The sequence below is a fragment of the Myxine glutinosa genome (assembly GCF_964187855.1).
Source record: "Myxine glutinosa chromosome 12 unlocalized genomic scaffold, kmMyxGlut1.1 SUPER_12_unloc_1, whole genome shotgun sequence".
Lineage (NCBI taxonomy): Eukaryota > Metazoa > Chordata > Myxini > Myxiniformes > Myxinidae > Myxine > Myxine glutinosa.
Window position 1 is genome coordinate 373,154 of NW_027616355.1, and position 22,880 is coordinate 396,033.

General features: G+C 44.1%; 1 protein-coding gene across 1 annotated transcript in view; it reads right to left on the minus strand.

Moving 5' to 3' along the window:
• Window positions 1-17,455, minus strand: part of LOC137437796 (claudin-22-like) — a 99,011-nt gene extending 81,556 nt beyond the window's left edge. Inside the window, exon 1 of the mRNA XM_078768620.1 lies at window positions 16,931-17,455. Coding sequence (XP_078624746.1) covers window positions 16,931-17,455 — 525 coding nt within the window. The remainder of the gene's footprint in view (window positions 1-16,930) is intronic.
• Between the last annotated feature and the right edge of the window lie 5,425 nt (window positions 17,456-22,880).

A 22,880-nucleotide genomic window follows, 5' to 3' on the forward strand; every position in this document is an offset into this window, starting at 1 on the left:
ATGCCTGTGGCCGAGCACCACTTATGGACCCCATGGGTTGGGGCATGGCCCCTCTGCTGGAACCGGCCATGAGGGCCCGAAATCTTGCTGGCGGACCTTGGCCACAGGGCACCGATGCCCCACAGGTGAACCACACATAGTCGGCCCTGTGGGCCATAAATAAAGCAAATAAAAAGGACACATTGGGCACACTTTATTGAAAATAGGCCGCCAGTAAGCAAAGCAAAAGAATGACAACAACTGGAAGAAATAATAATAACCAGCAGAGGGAGCCGAAGAGCAAGAGACCACCTGCAGGGTTAGGGGTTGTTGATTTTATTTTTATTGAACATTGTTGAACAGTGATGACTGCACCGATTGGTGCTTGAGGGTGCTTTGGTGCGTTTTTGGGTGCTTTAATGGTGCATTGATGCAGAGCAGACTGTCTCCCCCCCAGAAAGAACAATTACAGGTCCTGGGTTAGTTTTGTAAATAAAAGTAGCGTCAAGTGTAAATAATGCTTCCCACCGTCAGTGTATAGTTTGAAGACCATTCCGCAATTCGGTTAACTGTGGGCGTAAGTCTGTTAGGCAGGGTGCAATGGAGCAGCGGGACACATTTATTTATGTTTTAAAACTGTCGCACTCAGGGTCAGGTTAAAAGTAGAGGGAACTACACCTACGTGTCACACTAAAAATAAAAGTTGTAGGCCCGGGACGTGCCTAAGGGGAGGAGGGTGCAGTGTTGTGGATATGAGAATGTTTTTTTTATTTTATTGTTGTGGTAAAATGTTGTTGTAAAAGGTTGTTGTAAAATATCACCCCTCCTCCCTCCGTTTGTGGTTGTATAAAGGTCAAAGGGCGTTCCCGTAGTTAGTCCATAAAACATACATGCAGGACACGATATATCTTTTTTGACAGTTATATCCTTATTATGTGTATTAGCGTAAGGCTGTGTCTTCCATTAATTGAAATACTCCATTGCACCAGTGAAAGAGAATAGATCCCCTTTCCTTCCCATCCCCAAGATCTCCATTTCATATTACATCCCCTCTCGTCATTGCCGAGCCTCGATTGCCCATATTACCTCCCCTCCAATAACCGCCATTGACCACGAGGCTCGAGTCGGGGAAGAAAGGCGTGTCTCCACCTCGTCATAGAGGGGAGGAGTGAGCCAGCCCCACTCGACCAACCATGAGCCAGGGGTTTGGCTAGAGAGGGCGGAGGAAGAGCGATCGGGGAGGTTCGCAAAGGTTGAGGGGCGGGGGCCTATATAACCCAAGGCAGGGCGTGTCCAGGAAGAGATGCGTTTTTACAGAGGAGAGCAGAAGACAGAAAGGCCTGGAGTTGGTCACAGTGAGTTGGTCGCAAGGAGTTGGTCGCAAGGAGTTGGTCACAAGGAGTTGGTCTGAGTTGGTCTGAGTCGGTTGCCTGAGGAGGGTCAGTGGTTGCGTTGGTAAGGAGTCGGTGGTCAGTTGGTTGCGGTGAGGAGTCGGTGGTGAGGAGTGAGAGAAACAAGAAAGAGTTGAGGGTTTGGACCAGACGAGTGGGACAAGGCCTGGCAAAGCACGCGACGAAAACAGCAGCCAAAACAGCAGCCAAAACAGCAGCGTGGGGCCTGGCCTGAACGGCGGCTGCTAAACGCGCCGGTTGTGCTGCGGGACCCCCTTGGACTTCCCTCTCCCTCCAGCCATCCACATCCTGCCATTCCTGCAATTCCCCGCGTGAGTCAGTGTCTTTTGTTTGTTCTGTCCTGGGTTAATTAAGACTGTAGGTAAGCTAGTATTTTCCCTGTGTCACCTGCGTCTTATGTGTTGTAAATAAACTTGATTGCTCCTTTTTGCTTGTGTGTAGATAGTCAATAAATTCAGTCGTATTTCCAAACCTTTCTTTGCCTTCGTTTTCCTCTTTGCATTCGTCGCCTTTGTCTTTTCCCTATTGGGCAGCTGTGGTGCGATACGGCCAAAGTTCTGGGTGAATCGGGTGAGTCGGGGATCCTGTTAGGTCGCGGCAATACCACCGCTCGGTAAATAACATCTTAATCCGCGATCTGTAACAATATATATACATATATATATATATATACATATATATATATATATATATATATATATATATATATATATATATATATATGTGTGTGTGTGTGTGTGTGTGTGTGTGTGTGTGTGTGTGTGTGTGTGTGTGTGTGTGTGTGTGTATATATATATATATATATATATATATGTGTGTGTGTGTGTATGTATGTATATATGTGTGTGTGTGTGTATGTATGTATATATATATGTGTGTATGTATATGTATGTATGTATATATGTGAAGAATCAGCTCTTCGTTTGCAAAAGAAGTCCACAATAGCCTGGAATGGCGCAGCTTTATTAAAAACCAACTTATACAGATCCGGAGGAGGCCAAGACATCTATAGCAAGAGCCAGTCTCATGCCACGTCAAGCCTTCCTGAAAACGCATTGATTCTCATTCACTTATATACGAATACGATTATCAGAAAATCTCCGAGAGAACGAAGCGACTGGCGAGAGTCCCTCCCACCGTTATCATTCGGGGGAGTCAGCCCTTCCTTATCATTTGGACCAATTGTTTCTCTGGGCTCCGAGAAAACAGAACTGTAACTCACAAAGAGGAGAGTGTATGCTTAGCCAAACAAACCCATATATTTTATGGGTTTGTGTACATGAGTAATCCAAAGCATGTTTATACAGAGTCATGCGTTGCTGAGATTAAAACAAAATATATATAGTTAACGATAGGTTCATGTCATTCTACTAGCATTACGCAAAAACAAGCGCATGTGGGCGTGGTTTTATGACCAGCCTCGAAAAAAGCACACGTATACAATTTGTTCAGCATGACCTCATTTTAAGCCTTTCCTCATCCAAAACTAAAACGAAGCAAAAACCCTTTATTTACTTTATGAAATAGCATTTTTAGACATCATATAAATCATAACACATTAGCACCCAACGTCTATAACTGAACTTTAGGCAATAACAAATCTACTACTTGACATTCCTTCCTCTTGTCTCGTCGAGACAAAGTATCTTAAGAGACAACGTGCCACATCGGGCTTTATTGAAAAATAATTGCGTAATGCGGGTATTAAAAAAATAATTGTGTAATGCGGGTATCTCCCAAGGGCATATCGTGCGCCCAAAGCGCCTCGCCCGTGCATTTGGCGAACGTGTCGTGTGGTGCGTGCTCGGAGCCTGAGGGCTCAGAACATGAAAGTCCATTAACGTTTCGGATCCACAACGAAGGTGTCTGGTCCAGATGAGGTTCTGCTCCGCCAGAGGGCCCATCACCTCCCCTGCGGAACTTGCTCCCCCCACCCTTTGCAGACCCAGTCCTTGCAGATCTTCGAAGTTAATCAACGATCATGCCCATGAGGTCCCTCACGTGCTGCTGTTCTGGGGAATACATAGTATTGTCAGTATCTTGTGTCTCAATTTCCTGGTCAGGGTACAGAGCGTAAAAATCCGATTCACTTGAAGCATTTGAACTTAAAACATTTGGAGAAAAGAGAGGAACTTCCTTTTATGTCAAAGTCTCCCTTGGGCGCCTGGTCGGCTTGCGGGTCTAGGATATCCACGTCGGGTCCCTCGACCGCCAGACCCAGCGTCGCAATCAGATCCATAGTTGGGTTTAAAGGGGGCGTGCAGCTGTCAGCTTGTAATACATAAGCAGCGTTAGCCAGTACACGCAAGGGGTTTATAGCACAAGTATCACAGTCATCACATACACCGTTACAGGCAGCAGCCAGTTCCCACATGGGATCCACACAAGTATCACAGTCATTACAAAATTCAATGCAATTTTCTGGAGCGCCGGTCGCAACTGCCTTGTTGAAGGACCCGTTCAGGTCGACGGCCTCTGTGGTCAGAGCCATAGTCGTTGTCGGCGGCTTCTTCACTTTCCATCCTGTAAAATACTTTCTCATACAGAGGAGGACTAGAGATTTCATTAGTGCCCCCCAAATTACTACCCCGATTATCACAGCCAGTGCGGTCAATAACCACTTCACTATGGTGCCCGTCCATCCCTGGAACCAGTCAGTGAGCCAGCTAAATGTATAAGAATTTTCACGCGCGATCCGATCGATCGTCAGGGCGTGGCTAGTTTCCCTTAGTCTCACTATTGCGGCTGACACTCCTTCAGATGGATCGGGTATGTAAGTGCAACATTTTCCCTCTATAATTCCGCATACCCCTCCTTTCTCTGCCAGGAGCATGTCCAAAGCCACCCGATTCTGCATCACCATTGTACGCATGTGAATTACCGTGTCCAATAGTATGTCATGAGCCGTAGCGGTGTCGTTTGCCACCTTTTCTAGGGCCAAAGCCAATTTATCTATCCGGAAACTATCCATGACTGTGCCCGCTCCTGGGAAGAAGAAACCAAACACCTTTTCCCCTAGGCTCCCGTGTAGTTTAGTGGTTCCATCTTCGTTCATGACTGACCTCTTATAACGCCTGTCCAAGGACTTTGGGTCTAGCTCATCCAGTATCTCAACGTCAGGAAGGACTGAACCCAGATAACATGTGCCCCCCCAATTATTTGGTAAATAGGGGTAAGCCTTGTCGCCGCATATAAACATTGTCCCATGGGGTGGGACCAGGTGGGTGGATAAGCACTGGAGTCCCTTTACCACCCCATTAATCCTACTAACCCCCCTAGAGAATGTTATAGCCGTTATGTTGTGGTTGTGTTTATCTTGCAGTACTATTCGTAATGTAATCCCCGAGCTCCCTTGTCCCAGCTTCCCGGGGAGAGTGTAGGCGCATTCTGATTCTCCCATACGCAAGTGGCCGGAACCCTGGAGGCAGACCCTCCCTTTCTGTGGTTTGACCCAGACGGGGGCAGGCCTCTCGGCCACATGGGCAATCATTGGCGGGCGATAATTAAATTGTCGATTGCAACTCTTGCCGTTGTCAACCCCTTCTCTTTCCAGCGTGGTGACTAAACATGGGGAATTGATAGGTTGTGAGCAGAGGTCATTGAGGGACGAGGGTAGCACTATCATGTGTATTCCTGTGGTGCCTGCTTGGGGAAAGCGCATGCACGACCAGCAGTGTGTCCTATTTTGAATTGTTGCCACCTCCCTGGCCACTTTCCAATATGTGTTTTCCCCCCTCTTTGGGGCCTTATTCTGGGGGTGTGGCGTGAGTATGTATTCGTTGCATCGTATGTAGTTCTTTTCGCCACCGGCCGCGCCAGGGGTCCAGACGCTGCACCGGACCTGCATAGTCATGCCTTTCTCTAGGCGCGTGCGTGTTTGTAGCTTAAAATCAGGGGTTCCCCATTGGTATCCTGGTTGGGCCAAGGTCTTAATGCTAGCTTGCCCGTCTTCCCGGAACTCTCGTTGCTTTTGTAGTATCATGCCAACGCGTCCAGGCCCTGCCGACAGTGCTAGCCATTTTACGCTTACCCAATTTGTGTGCAGGGCTTTCTGTTCGAAACATGGTAGTGATACTCTTTGTCCCCATGTTACGGTGAGGTGTCGGGTTTCGTTTTCGCATCTATTGGAATCGGAGTTTCCCCTAGCTGCTGTCGCTATCAATAGTATTGTACCTATGATTAGGCCCATCCTTACTGTGGTTGCTGTGGTGTAGTGTCTGGTGCTTGTATGGCCAACTTACAGTGCGTGGCGTGGATCCACGAAGTCTTGCCCTCGCAAAAGACTGCCGTTGGTGTAGTCAGCAACACCTGGACTGGTCCCTTCCACCTTGGTTCCAAGGCGTTCTTGCAGGTGAAGTGCTCCACGAACACCTGGTCTTTTTCCTCTGGTGGAACACCTGGTCCACAAGTCTCCTGGGAGCGCCTGGTCTACAGGTCTCCAATTTCCTAATCCACTTTTTTTCAAGTGGATCCAATTTTATCCAATATTCAATTTTTTTTAAATTCAATCCCATTTAATCCAGTCCAATTCAAATTAAATTCAATCCTTCTCTCAGCATCCCATTACCTGTTTCCAACATCAATAAAAATAAAATTATAAAATTAATAAAAAATCAATCATCTCAACTCTCAAATCGAATCAAAAAATAAAAATAAACGAAAATTACTTCAGCGAGAGTTTCAACTAGAATTAACACAAACAAACCACCATTAACCTCCATTAACACAAACAAACCACCATTAACCTCCATTAACACAAACAAACCACCATTAACCTCCATTAACCTCCCCCTATTATTTATTTATTTTCACGAATAAACAAATAATAGAAATAACCTGGTCTACTTCCAATTTCAATTCTGGTCAGTTCTGGTGTCTGGTCACACACAATGTTTTCCTCACCCACTGTGATTCGCTCAAAATAGATTCTCACTGTTATGTCTGAAATTCGTCTCATGAAAACCCATTCAAGAGTCCGGTGTGACAGACAGCCAAACACATAGACACGCCGAAGACCCCAGGGTACCCATCAAACTAGCTTGTCCCCAGATCCACAACACAGCGAAACATGTAATTTTACTAAAATAATCACTTACTCATAACTAGCTGGATAACTAGCATAACTAGCTCAACACCTGGAACTCATAACTAATACTCATACCACTAATTACTCATAATAACTCATAATTACTTCTGTAATTACTCATGCCAATACTTACTCAAAATAATGTAATATCCCAATCTTCACCCCTTATGCAAATCGAAGCACCCCGGACAACCCACAACCAATATCAACCACTGTAGCCGCCTTCCCCTCCAGGCAGCCACACACAGCCACATACATCTCCATCCACGTCACACAAGACAACAGCCAACGAGTGTGTCCACCACACAGAAACCTTTGGCAATGCAACAACCGAACTCCCAGACAACCAACAACAAAACCCAATCCATCTCCATGGCTCATCAAGCAGTTCCAACTTAATCCAGCTTCACATACCGATTTCCCCAAAAACTCGTGAAACTTCACCCCCATTTTGGAAAAACCCTGGACTAAACCCTGACACCCTAAATAACTTCAGACCCATCTCCAATCTACCCTTTCTGTCAAAAGTTTTGGAACGTGCTGTGGCCACTCAACTCAAACATCACCACTCTGCCAATAACCTGTATGAAACATCCCAATCCGGATTCTGCTCCAGCCACAGTACTGAAACTGCTCTCCTCAAAATCACCAGCGACCTTTTCTCTCCTCTGATGCCGGCAACCTCAACATTTTCATCCTCCTCACCTCAACGCCTCCTTTGACATCATCAATCACGCCATCCTCCTCACCCTGTTTAGACCAGCTTGTGCCTATTAAACCCAAATCAGTTCACTCCCAAGCCCCACAAGGACCACCTACAGCACTGCAAAGATGTCCTCTACTCCACCTACTACCCTCAAATTATCCACTCTGGCTCCGGAATCCCAAAAGCACTCTTCTCTACAATAAACAAACTAAATAAACAAACTTTACAACGTGAACAAACTCCTCAGCGCCCTGGATACCGCCACCTGTCATTCAGAGTAGACAACAGCATCTCCTTTCTGGCTTTCAGCATCTCCTTTCTCCTTTCTGGCATCCAAATAAAATTCTGGCTTCAAATCAACTTCCTCGAATCTTAACTATGATAAATCTAAATTAATCTTCGTTTGCCCCAAACCCACTCACCAAATTCACCCATAACTTTGCCCCCAACATCGATGGTCATTTGAACACAAATTGAACAAAATTAATCGAACAAAACACTTCCATTAACTCGACATTCTTTTCACAGCACCAAGTTCACTTGAACATCTTTTCCTGGATACTCCCTCTTATCCAACTTTCAATAAACTGGAAAATGCTTCGCCATGGAATAGTCCACCACTCATGTAAATAATCATAAGAGTTCTGCGAAACATCTCCATCTTTAAAACTTAGCCAACCAAATTTAAACCACATGTTTTCCCCCCAAAAAAACAAGTCACATTCTTTGTATATTGCCAACATTGTTCATCGTTTAAGTATCATCCAGAACTAAATTTTTATAAACCATCAACTTGTAGATGCATTTATTTATATCCCATTAACCCAAGAACTCTCAATTGCTTGGTTATATTTTAGTAATGTCATATATCCATATTTCTTTTCCAAAATGTTCCTGATATACACATTAATCCCATCTGTCTTTGTTTCCAGATCAACTCAAATCAGGAAATCAACACAAATCCTTATTACCTCCAATCAATTCAAAATTAAATCAACAATTCAAAACCAGATCGGATCAGCGATCAGAAATCACTTTTCCAATCAACACATTCCAAGCAACAATTCATTCAAAGACCAAGCTTAAAAACACAACTCTCATCTTACTGTGACAAATAAGCAACCAACCTACTTCACACTAAAACAAATAACTTTTCATCACCCCTTTCTTCTCCACCGCCTCTTACACTTAAACAGATCATAATTACTCACTCATACACTGTTGCCCATCACCCAGTTGCCCCAGACCCAAACACAGGTTTGAAATCCCAGTAGGTTGTTCTTCAATCCCAACCATCATGTGATCCCAACATCTCTCCATTTATTTCGTTCCTCATGGGGTTGGTGTTTTATGGCCTTTACCTCTTACCCAATCACACTGCACATTATTCCCCGTCCTTGATGGATAATTTTACATCCAGATGGGCACAGCATCCCATTTTTGGCGACCCAGCCCTAAAACAAGCCCCTGGACTCCTTGCAGGCTGGACCAAAACCCCCGGACCTGCCTCCATGGAACAATGACGCCTGAGCACTCAATTAGCCCTCCCAGTACCAAAGACTTACAATCAGACCGACAGACAGACAAATAACAGAGGCATGTCGCCAGCCCCAGCACAGGACATCCCCTTTCCGGGCAGGCACAATATAATCCACAGCATCGAAATGCCAATTTCTATCCGGAGCCTCGCAAAGCCAAAATCCATGCATGCGTGCTCCATCATGCAACCCGATCTGTACTCGGTGCGCCCGGCGCCCCCTATAATCAGTGAGTTATAATAACCACAATATCTCTGGCACCCAACTCGTGATACCACAATTTAATCCACGTTACTTGCATCTCTTCATCCTCCCAAATGTCCTCCATTTAACGTGACTCAAATCCATCTCAAATCCCCACAGCTCGATCGAACACGTCACTGTACTCGACCCGGTTAAATTAAACTCAAGCGTACTGTACCTGACGCTTCCGGTCGGCACCAGAAGTCTGTTTATTTCTTGAGACCCCTGAATCGGGACATCAACGACAATTACAACGACAAACAGGACTCGATATTCTCTGTTCATTAATTACGTACATGATTTTGGTTTTACCCACAATATAATGTCCTTTCCTTCCAGATTTAGGTTCTATATCCTGTCGTTAAAGCAACACCCTGTAGACTGACTCCGCCTGTCGTTCTTCCAAGGTTAGTGAATTACCTCTGACCTTTCCCTTGCATATCTCGAACAAGGGTCAACTAAACTTTAAAAGGTCAAACTTCGAATTGGGGTAACCAGCGCTTTATTTTTCCGCAAATAATACAAGTCCGGCGTCATTCCCTGCAAGAACCACATCCAGACAGACAAATGACCCTTATTGAGGCTCTACATCGCAAAATGCTAGCTCCTACGAATCCAACAACCGTCACAATCCGTCCAGGAACTTCCGTACGAGGCGTGCTTTACAATGCAGCACCCTTGTTACCTAGTGCACCTTTCGCACATCCCTCCTCGTTCGCACAACGCTTCATCAACACACCTCCTCGCGCCCACACCTTGGCACAAGCCACACCACATACCGACAGTTGAAACCTCGATATTCCTCTTTCCTCGGATCAGCGTTCTGTTGAAACGTGACATTTCTGCTCAAATTATTGAATTTCCAATTTTAATAACTTAACCTTACCAGCATCGCTCGCCAGCATACCCTTTGTCCGGCGCATCGATCATCCCAAATGCTTCGATGCATCTTCCAGCCGCCACTCCGCACTGTACCTTACTGTATGAACAAGACTTCCTGTTGGAACTTGACTCCGGAAATTAATTACTCTGTCTTGAAATCGTTTATTTTAGCCATCTTAAATAAATCCATCCATCTATCCATCTTATAAATCCATCTTAAATAAAAATCCATCTTATAAGTAACGTATTCGTCCTGTGACATTGCCTGGCATATATGTCGCAGCCGGCCACTATTCCGACATGGCTCGTCTGACATGAACGTCCGACATCCAGCAAAGTCGAAATGACCCACAATGCATTTGGGCACACATCCTCCTCTGAGAGTGGGCGAGTTATCGCCAGCACTCTGAGCAAATCTCATACAGCACACCCGTGACTCGCGGCTCGCTCGGCTCCTGTCTGAACACCCAATATCCCTCTACCCAAACTTCCACGGAGCCGCACGGCGGAAACACAGGTTTGTACCATACTTTAGTTAAACGAACATTGCCAGGATTCTCGGATAGACGTTTAATTTCACAACACACATGACAAAAATCCGATTTAAATTCAGAGATCGCCGATCGACCTGGCACAACCATCTCAACGCGACGACGCCACGCCGCCCCCCGTCTTGGCGCGCACCCTCGTGCCTCCACACGAATCCCAACACTCCCTGCACGCCGCTCTATTCGCGTTCACGGCGGGGTTTTCCTTACGTTGGGACATGCAGTCGGCTGTCATAACAAAGTGCGAAAAGCTGTCATAACAAATCTGCGACCTGACATGTGAGCTGTCAGAACATTGAGCTGTCAGAACTCATCCCTAGCTAACAGGATCTCCGACGCTTGACCTCTCTGACCCAAAATGCACTATATGACACCAATTCCAAAGGTGAGCTGCCTCAGCGATACATCCCACACATACAATACACAATATCTGCCATTGAATGAACTCTTCAATTCAAGTAAAACACACATATTGATTCGAATTCTGCAACCATCTCCAAGAAACCACTTCATATCAACAGTAGATCGACAAGGGCACTCCGGGTGCTTTCCTGACCCGATTTATATCAATTCGCTTCCCAAACAACTCCCAAACAGATGAAAATCCGGACTCAGTTCAGGACCTCGCCTGTTCTCTCGGATAGACGTTAAAATGGACATTCCCGGCCTGAATTTCCCGCACGTCGAGCAGATCACTTACAAAGCTTCACACCGAAACCCTCTGCTTTGCATATGTCATACAGACAAATACATTGGCTAGATACACACGTCAATTAACATCCCAATATACATTCATTCCTCATTCATATACTCATAGAAGTCTCCCAGACTTCGCGCGAAACTCAGATCGACTCAAATCATGCCTTTCTCCAGCCACTCCCAAACAATCTTTGCTCATTCATGTTACGTCTCTCATTCAAGGAAAAGGATTTTTGGGACTGGTTGGACGGGGGGTGGGTTGAGGTGAAAAAAGGGAAGGCAGGGCGGGGTGTTGGGGTGTTGCCTAGAGCCCTGGGACTGAGCTCAGGTCTTGGGGGGGGTGGGGGGTGTTGCCTAGAGCCCCGGGACTGAGCTCAGGTCTTGGGGGGTTGGGGGGTCTTGGTCTGGTATCTGGTCCAGCGGCATCACTCGCTGTTTTACTTGTTTAACTACCTCCTTAATTGTTTTGTCCTGAACTTTGCTTCCTGAACTTGCTTCCTTTGGCTCTGAAGCTTCAAATTCCTACAATGCAGCTCCTGCTTCAATTTTCAATATTTCAAAACCTAACCTGTCCTTCTCACCCTGTGGCCACCTGGCCCATTTCCTGTGAGCTTATTTATTTTCTCTTGTCCACCAGATCCTGGCCTGCTTTATCTGGACCTCTTGTCTAGAACTTAGTCTAGAGCTTCCTGGCTTGACCTCGTAGTTGTCACTACCTTCTTGTCAAACCTACCTGGTACCTACGCATTTCACCCTTCCTGGCCATGTCCCTTTGGCCGTCTAAGTTAACCACAGCCCTCCTTCCCTGGCATGCAATGGCATACCCCATCTTGTCTCTGGGCTGTTCCTTCCTGGAAAGTTCTCGGCCTGGCTCGACCTATATGGCTGTCCGACCTCACTTTCCCCCCTTCCCTTGTACCGAACGTTATCTTCACCGATATCCTGCGCAAATCCTTTTACTGGCCATGTTCCTATGGCCTTCTATGTTCCTATGGCTTTCTATCTAAGTTTAGCCACAGCCCTTCGTTCCCTGGCATGCAATGGCATACCCCATCTTGTCTCTGGGCTGTTCCTTCCTGGAAAAATCTTGGCCACCTGGTTTCAACCTATATGGCTGTCCGACCTCATTTTCCCCTCCTGGTGCTAACTGTAACTTTAAGCTTACTGTTAAGTCCTTACTTGTATCCTTACTTGTTTATCCTGGCTTTAACAAAGCTACGTCATTCTGAGGCCTAAATGAGCCTTTACTTACAATTTCTGTTCGAGTGCAGACAGCGCGGAAGACAAGGAGACTGAACCCGCTCGAAGGAGGAAGGTACGAATTTGGAATAATAGCCCTCTGATATAAAACAACTCCCACCTTTAATCAAATCAACGTGCCGGCGCCGGCCTCAGGTCAGCCTTCCTCCTGTCCCTCGGGCTCCGTTTCCCGTCCTCCGCGTCTGTTGACACCCCACTCCTGGTACCATCTGTGAAGAATCAGCTCTTCGTTTGCAAAAGAAGTCCACAATAGCCTGGAATGGCGCAGCTTTATTAAAAACCAACTTATACAGATCCGGAGGAGGCCAAGACATCTATAGCAAGAGCCAGTCTCATGCCACGTCAAGCCTTCCTGAAAACGCATTGATTCTCATTCACTTATATACGAATACGATTATCAGAAAATCTCCGAGAGAACGAAGCGACTGGCGAGAGTCCCTCCCACCGTTATCATTCGGGGGAGTCAGCCCTTCCTTATCATTTGGACCAATTGTTTCTCTGGGCTCCGAGAAAACAGAACTGTAACTCACAAAGAGGAGAGTGTATGCTTAGCCAAACAAACCCATATATTTTATGGGTTTGTGTACATGAGTAATCCAAAGCATGTTTATACAGAGTCATGCGTTGCTGAGATTAAAACAAAATATATATAGTTAACGATAGGTTCATGTCATTCTACTAGCATTACGCAAAAACAAGCGCATGTGGGCGTGGTTTTATGACCAGCCTCGAAAAAAGCACACGTATACAATTTGTTCAGCATGACCTCATTTTAAGCCTTTCCTCATCCAAAACTAAAACGAAGCAAAAACCCTTTATTTACTTTATGAAATAGCATTTTTAGACATCATATAAATCATAACACATTAGCACCCAACGTCTATAACTGAACTTTAGGCAATAACAAATCTACTACTTGACATATATATATATATATATATATATATATATATATATATATATATGTAATATGTATGTATATATGTATATATGCACACACACATATATTTGTTTATATATGTATGTGCATTGTTTGTTGCAGGGTGTCCATCAGCGCATTCTAGTTAAGGTGTGAGATAATAGTTTTGCTCAAATTACAAAGGAATAATATCATGTGAGATATTTGCACCCTGGTCGTTCGATATCTTTCTCCAAGGTTCCCAGTTGACTCCGGCCTACTGCATGTGCTGCACCATTCCAGTATAACGTTCAAAATAAATATTCTCTGATGAAATCTTCTGCGTACACACATTTTTATTGTTTTGCAAATTTTGAAGCAAAACTAAAATCCTATACGACATATATTGCATTGAACTCCATTGTCTCGCATAACTCCATGGTGTGTGTGTGTGTGTGTGTGTGTGTGTGTGTGTGTGTGTGTGTGTGTGTGTGTGTGTGTGTGTGTGTGTGTGTGTGTGTGTTAGTTCGTGTATGTATGTGTATATATACAGTCACGTGAAAAAGTAAGTACACCCCATGTAAAGTTTTGACTTTTTCAACATATTTCAACATACAGCTATTTGATCTTCATTTCAACAATATTGATAGATAAAGGTGATTTCATATAACAAATATCATGAAAAACTTACAATTTGTATTCCATTGTTTAATTTAAATGAACATAAATGCAAATTTCGCATGTGGAAAAAGTAATTACACCCTGACATTTATCACTACTTCAAATACCTAAAATTAGAATCAGGTGCAGCAGCTCAGGTGCAAATGATTAGAACATCGTTAGAGAGGATCTTGGAGGAACCTGTCTTATTTAAACCTCAGACATTTAGTTTGGTTTGCTCTTTGTTGTTGAAGCGTGCGGCGTCACCATGCCGAGATCAAAAGAGCTCTCTGAGGCCTTCAGAAAGAAGGTTTTAGATGCCTACGAGTCTGGGAAGGGATTTAAAAATATCTCCAAACAATTTGAAATCAATCATTCGACTGTCCGGAAGATCATCTACAAGTGGAGAAGATTCCAAACAACTGCCAACTTGTTCAGGCCAGGCCACCCCAGCAAGTTCAGCCCGAGAGCAGACCGCAAGATGCTGAAAGAAGTCCCTAAGAACCCCCAGAATGTCATCACGGGACCTACAGGTAGCTCTTGCCACTGTTGATGTCAAAGTGCACGAGTCTACCATTAGAAAGAGGCTGCACAAATTTGATCTACATGGGAGGTGTGCCAGGAGGAAACCTTCGCTGTCCAGAAAGAACATCAGGGCAAGACTAAAGTTTGCCAATGAACACCTAGGCAAAGACCAGCACTTCTGGAACAATGTGCTCTGGACAGATGAGTCAAAGGTAGAGCTATTTGGCCACAGTACCAGAAGACATGTTTGGCGAAAACCAAAGACAGCATTTGACCACAAGAACCTGATACCAACTGTAAAGCATGGTGGTGGAAATATCATGGTTTGGGGCAGCTTTGCTGCATCAGGGCCTGGGCAGCTCACCATCATAAAATCCACTATGAATTCTTCATTGTACCAGAGAGTGCTTGAGGATATTGTGAGGCCATCTGTCAGAAAGTTGAAGCTCAACCGAAGGTGGACCTTGCAACATGACAATGACCCTAAACATACCAGTAAATCCATCAAGGAATGGCTGAAAAGAAAGAAATGGAGGGTTCTGGAATGGCCAAGTCAAAGCCCGGATCTAAATCCCATCGAGATGTTGTGGGGGGATTTGTAACGAGCTGTGCATGCAAGAAACCCCTCAAACATCGCACAGCTGAAAGAATTCTGCATGGAGTGGGCAAAAATTTCTCCCAGTCGATGTCAGAGACTGGTAGACAGTTATAAGAAACGCCTACTTGAGGTTGTTTCTGCCAAAGGGGGCAATACCACCTATTAGAGCCAAGGGTGCACTGACTTTTTCCACTTGCGAAATTTGCATTTATGTTTATTACCTTCGCAAAAGCGGAAGGTTATGTTTTGATCGCTGTGTATTTATTTGTATGTCTGTGTGTGTGTGTGTGTGTATGTTATTCGCATAACTCAAAAAGTATTCAACCGAATTGCATGAAATTTGGTGGGATGATTGGTTATTATACGGGACACATTTGATTAGATTTTGGGAGCAATCGGTTCAAAGGTCAAGGTCAAGGTCACGAAAAGGTCAAAATCGTATTTTTACCAAGTACAGAACAGTAGCTGCAGCGAAGGTATGCGCTCTACCGAGTGCCCGTTCTAGTTTTAATTATACAATGGACGACAAAATGTAAATGTTTCATGATATTTGTTATATTATATCACCTTTATCTATCAATATTGTTGAAATGAAGATCAAATAGCTGTATGTTGAAATATGTTGAAAAAGTCAAAACTTTACATGGTGTGTACTTACTTTTTCACGTGACTGTATATATATATGGTCCAACAATAACGCAACTTCACCCTGTTGTCCCGAGAGATATGGATTCCAACTTAAACTTGCTGGGTATGTGGACAAAACTCATCGATATGATAATGATTGGATGCTTTTAAATCATCATATTCTTTAATATTTTAAAAGTACTCCAATTATTTTATTTTATTCTAAAGAAATGTGGGCTCCTGAAGGATCTAAATGACAGACAGAAGCAGGTTCACAGATTGACACACGAGGGTAGCCAGGTGTGGTATTTTGCAAGAATACGCGCGATCCGGGCAGACTGTGAAGAACAAAGCATATCGGAATGATTAGAAAGATCGATGCCACAACTGATGTCTGTAAACGTCCATCTATACACATAAACGTCTAACTGATAAACACAATTAATCTCAAATCAATGGAAAGAATGTTGCGTAGATACAAATCATTGTGCCCAAATATTTTTCAGTTTCTCGAAAGTATAATTTAAAGGAAATAAATCATATTATTAAAATCTATCCTTATTCAGCGTTGATGTGAAAATGACGAACATTCTCGTGTACTTTCGTGACAATGAAAGACATCTTGTGGATTTCCCAAAGCTATATATGTATAAATAATATTTTAAACAGTTTCTCTAAAATCAGGAATACACAGCTCATGTTTTTGCACATATCATCACAAGTGTTTTCAACAAAAAAAGCTAAAACAGGTGAAAAATCAAAACCCCAAAGTCATAATGGCGTATTTATATATACACTATCACCATTCATATCCCATTATGATCTATGCTTGAAGAAGGTTGTCATATTTAGTACAAAAAATACCCATTACTTGCTAAGATTCCAATATGCCGGTTGGCTTGTTCAGTAGTTCCAACTGGACGACAAATATTGAGATTCTTAAAGCCATTGTTGATATGAGCAGTGTACATACGTATATATATATACACACATATATGCTTGTTAATCATGTAAAGGCAGATCGATGCCCCATACAAGCTTGTCCATGAGACTTCGACACAGTTAGAAAAGAAGGAAAATAAATGACTGTTCCAAGTGCAAGAGGACATGTTGTTACACATACGCCACCTTGGCGTGCCCAGAACCACTGCTTGGCGTCTTTGTCTGAGCCAGGTGGGTTAAGGGCAGGTTCAACACCTTCAACCGATTGTTCGGAGATTGTCGTCGGTGGCAAAACGCAGCGCCAAAAAGCAGGACAGCAGCGATTACCGACGAGACGCCGGATCCCCAGCCAAGGAAGACCGCGTCGCCCAGCTCGTAGCGTGGCATGTAGTCAGGGAAGTTAGGGTCCCAGAATTCCTGCACGGTCTGATAGGTGATCGCACCCACCGGCACCAGGGTAGTAGCAGCTGCCAGCGAGCAGAGTACGCCGGCGCACGCCGTCAGTGCACCACGGGTCCGCGAGGTGATTTCACACGGCAGGCGGATGCAGCGAAGGCCGATAAAGGTGACCGAAGCTCCCAAGAAGGAAAGCAGATCCGAGAGTACCAGGAGGCACCGTGCTGCTAACAGCGTCGATGGTACTCCCAGGAAGGTGTCGTACGCCTTGCATTCCCACTGGGTACCCTGGTCCACGCAAGTGTACCATAGACCCACAACGGTCGTTTCGCTCAACACCGCCACAGTGGTCGTCATGGTTTTCCAGGCATTCATAGCTGTAGCAACGCAGCTCAGGGTGAAACCGAGCGCGGCCAAAATGAAACCGGCCACTGCAACCTCGCACACCAGTGCCATGAGACCTGTAAAGCTGGGGCTGTGGGTGGGTGTGTGCACAGTCGTTCTTACTGGGAGGCTTGGTGGGTGTGCGCTCGATTGCTCTTCCTCGAGGGCTAGGGTTGTACTCATGATCACTGTTACTGAGGGGTGGGAGGCTTAGCAGGTGTACTCAAGATCGCTTTTACCTACATGCAAGACGCTGCTGAGCGCTGACACACTCTCAGAACCAGCTGAGTTCCTGATCTAACCCGCATGCGCTCTTTGAACATTTATTTCCACCTGGTCTCCCTGGTTTCTCCCCCCCCCCCCCCCCCCCCCCCAAAAAATTCCATTCTTTCATCATATGGAAACTCCTCACTTCTTCTTCTCTTGGTTATACAAGGTGTTTCAAAGGTCCGGAGTCATAGGGATATTTATTTTACCATCTTCTTCAAATTGCGAGCCCCTGACGTGCGTACACACATCAATTATTATATGAAGGTTTCTTTGAACGTTTCTTAACATGAACACATCAGTTTTACCAAATTCGTTTCTGATTACATTTTTCCGATTTTCAATAGTGCATGGTCACGTGGTATAAACCACTGATTTCAGGTGACTCCGAAGAAAAAAGAAGCCAAGTGGCGTTAAATCTGGACGACATGGGGGAGATGGGGGCAATTTCATCGGTCCATGGCATCCTATCCACTTTTCTAATATTTCCACTGATTCCAGACTTTCGAAACCCTGTATATTCCCGAGTCTGAGTGACGCAATTGCTTCGACGAGTTTTCATACATATCAAGTTCATACATGTGGACAATTTTGTGCAGCTTATGCTGTCTGATTAATTGGATATCACTCGTTGTTTGCTGAAAAGAAGAACTTTGTAAAAAATCTCGACAAAGGAGCAATGGGTGACAATGTTAAAGAGCCTGTTGACGTGACAATTTTCATCTATCGTACATATTAATCAATCATTTTGGAATCCTTTTCATTCCCTTTTCTATTGCTTTAATTTACACCTTGCTGACTTCAGCGTTATATTTACAAGAGACATTTAATGTGTTATCAAACTACAATATACTTTATCATGATCATGGTAACTATTGCACGTCCTTTCCCACTCCCGCAAATTAAAATAAATAATTGATAATGTAATTTTAAATTTTGAAACTGTTCTAAGTAAGTGAAGCATGGTTGTAAATCTAATTTAGAACAATTTTTTAATACAAGGTCTAGGCTCATAAAAAAATCTAGAACACAGAAGAGATCAGGATATCATTTCAGAAAGGGGAAACACCAATAGCATGGCAGAAGAAGAAGGTAGATGGAGACGGATAAACAAGGGATGAAGGTAACGATGAGGGGAACGGGAGAACACAAGAGGTGAACAAGATGGATACATAAACAAAGTTTTGGAAGAGGTAAAGGTGGTTTAACTGGTATAGAAAAATCATGGCTTTGGATGGGGGACGACCTGAGATGTTGGTAAACAGCTGTCTTGACGATTGGGAGGGAACATTGAGATTGAAGAGAGAGTGTGGAAGGTGGCTTCAGTGGGGGAGTGGGGTGGGAGGGGGGATTGGGGGGTAGGGGGCTAAATGAGAGGAGGTGAGCAGTGGTTCTGGATTTAGGTAGTTTCACTAGGAGTGGCTTACTGGTAGAGCGCGTGTGTCTTGTACTTGGGACCAGTAATGAGGAAGTCGTTTATATACAAGGGGAAGGGGGAGGGGGGAGGGGAGGTGGGAAGGGATGGGGATGATGGGAGGGGGGAAGGGAGGGTGGGAGGGGGAGAAGGGAGGGGAAGTGGAGGGGAGGGGAGGGGTGGGGGGAGGGAGGGGAAGAAGGGGGGAAGGTGTTGGAAGGGGGGAAGGGGGAGGGAGGGAGGGAGGGGGTAAGGGGCAGGGAGGGGGGAAAGGGGAGGGAAGGGGGAGGGAGAGATGGGGGGAAGGGGAAGGGGAGAGAGGGGAAGGGGAGGGGGGAAGGGGAGGGGGGAATGTTAAGTGTATTGCCGATCAGGAAGAAGAAGAAGAAGCCATACTACCAACTTCGTACACTTCCGGAATTGTTCGATTTATTTGTATTCAAATGTCTGGTGATTGTTTTGTATTTATGTATGTGAATGTGTACTTGTATATAACTGTCATTAATTTAAAAAGTCTTCGGCACAATCAAGCGATTTTATTTTTTTAAACTCCAAAAAAACGAACTTTTTATTTTCAATATATATATATATATATTGGCCTAAAACACTCCCAGGCACTTACCGATGAACCTCTGAAAGTTTGATGAAGATCCATTCAGCCATCTCTGAATAAAACACGGACACACACACAGACAACTCGCGTTTATATATACTAGGGCATGCCCGTACTATATCTATATCTAAAATTATATCCCCCCCCCCCTCTATTTACATGAAATGGTTTGGTCCAAAGCGAACGGCTTGCGAGTGGTGACAATCCCCCCCCTCTATTTACATGCAATGGTTTGGTCCAAAGCGAACGGCTTCCGGAGTTTGGTAAAGAAATCGCCATCGCGTGCACAAACGCGCAGGAAAGCGAATGAATCGCAAATTCGTTTTTATTAGTTGTAAAACATAGTTTAACGCCAACATAGTTTGCAAACGTGAAATAAATGAATACGCTCTCAAATGTGCCATCCGAGGCAGAGTGTGCCCGCCACGTTCGGCACACGCGATCGTTCGCTGCTCTCTGATTGGTTGAATCGTTTTTTGGACATAGCTCGGTAAGTAATTGTCCGATTAATATGAAACCTTGAAAAGGCACATCCTCGGGTCCCCAGCAATATACCTGGCAAGTTTCAAGTATATCGGACCGGTAGTTGTCGAGAAACAGCGGTCACAGACAAACAAACAAACGTACAGACGTACAGACAGACAGACAGAGATTACTGGAATTATAGATAGACTAGGGCATGCCCGTACTATATATATATATCTAAAATTATATCCCCCCCCTCTATTTACATGAAATGGTTTGGTCCAAAGCGAACGGCTTGCGAGTGGTGACAATCCCCCCCCTCTATTTACATGCAATGGTTCGGTCCAAAGCGAACGGCTTCCGGAGTTTGGTAAAGAAATCGCCATCGCGTACACAAACGCGCAGGAAAGCGAATGAATCGCAAATTCGTTTTTATTAGTTTTAAAACATCGTTTAACGCCAACATAGCGCCAACATAGTTTGCAAACGTGAAATAAATGAATACGCTCTCAAATGTGCCATCCGAGGCAGAGTGTGTCCTCCACGTTCGGCACACGCGATCGTTCGCTGCTCTCTGATTGGTTGAATCGTTTTTTGGACATAGCTCGGTAAGTAATTGTCCGATTAATATGAAACCTTGAAAAGGCACATCCTCGGGTCCCCAGCAATATACCTGGCAAGTTTCAAGTATATCGGACCGGTAGTTGTCGAGAAACAGCGGTCACAGACAAACAAACAAACGTACAGACGTACAGACAGACAGACAGAGATTACTGGAATTATAGATAGACTAGGGCATTGCCCGTACTATATCTATATCTAAAATTATATCCCCCCCCTCTATTTACATGAAATGGTTTGGTCCAAAGCGAACGGCTTCCGGAGTTTGGTAAAGCAATCGCCATCGCGTGCACAAACGCGCAGGAAAGCGAATGAATCGCAAATTCGTTTTTATTAGTTTTAAAACTTTATTAAAACATAGTTTAACGGCAACATAGTTTTCCAACGTGAAATAAATGAATACGCTGTCAAATGTGCCATCCGAGGCAGAGTGTGTCCGCCACGTTCGGCACACGCGATCGTTCGCTGCTCTCTGATTGGTTGAATCGTTTTTTGGACATAGCTCGGTAAGTAATTGTCCGATTAATATGAAACCTTGAAAAGGCACATCCTCGGGTCCCCAGCAATATACCTGGCAAGTTAAAAGTATATCGGACCCGTGGTTGTCGAGAAACAGCGGTCACAGACAAACAAACAAACGTACAGACGTACAGACAGACAGACAGAGATTACTGGAATTATAGATAGAAGATATAGATGATAGTTTTTGTAATTATCTATTTTCCTTCGATTATTAGTAAGTAATCAATTTTTAGACTGCAGTGGTAAAGCCACAGCATATTTTTAAACAAATCTTGCAAATATAATCATTTCTTACTTTTTGCATTTTGCCTTTTTTGAAGATTTAGATTGCTAAAGTTTTGGGACAGCTTACCCAAATTTGAGATGTACATTTTATTCCTACACCTGCATATTCTTCCCACAATGCAAAGCAGCTTGTGCTTTAAGAATCGAGTCCTTATTATGATTTTGCTTTTACAAAGGATTCCGTATTGTGATTTAAAAAAAAAAAGATAATGATGCACTACTTTGCAAATACTTTTTCCTAACATTATCTTTTGGATTTTGAAAATTTTCCTATGATGTGGCATTCATGTTTTTTTTCTGTGGGGGTTTGTCAAATATCTTGTCTACAACACCAAGATGGCAAACCTGCAGGATCTTCGTTCTCGGATCACAGCTGCATGTGCACTGGTGGACGCAAACATGCTGAACCGAGCATGGCAAGTACTCGTGTACCGCCTTGATGTCCTGCGCACAACAAACGGAGCTCACATTGAAGTGTGTTGATGGTGTGCAGAAAACTTTGAGTTTCTGTATCATATAAACCAAAGGGTATCGTTGTATCATTTGTGGTTCTAAATATATTAACAAAGTTGTCCGGATCTTTTTGGAACACCATGTATATTGTGCTAGCCAGTTTATATTACAAGGAAAGTATTGCATTGGAGGCACTGCTCACAAAATATTGAGTAAAATAATATGGCCTTGCATCCAGCAGACCATTATGAACCCCAAATGAGTTTACATATCTCTTGCTTGCTTTTTAGAGCATGAAAATGTCAAAAAGTTTTCATTCTCAGTGATTATGGCGATGTTTAACGATAAAATCATCGGTCTCTGCGCACTCTACCAGTGTTCTAAGGGATAAATGAGAAAAATAAAAAGTTTCTTCAGAATTTAAATTGTCCATTACGATAATGTAGTAAACTGTTCTATCATATTCACTCAAAGCCGGTTCCATCTCCTGTAAGTGTAGAAACATTGACACGATGTTATGTCCTCATCATGAGCTCTTCAAACCTTATAGCACAAGACAAATGGATGGAGAAACTACAAGATGTCTACATACCGTGATGCATATTCAAAATTGGAAAATAATACAAACAGGGAATTTTATGATTAAGATTTTGTTTAGATGTCAAGTTGGTCAAAACGTTTGATAGGTGAACCTTGCTCAATGTTTTGATCCACGTCTCAAACAAATAACATGAATAGTTTACTGTGTGAAGTCTTTTTTTTTTTAATCTCGAGGCATTTAAATCCTTATTCCATGATGCTTTCGCCAGTTCACAGCACGTGCGCAGAAGCTCCACCAGAAGAGCAACAAAGAAGGC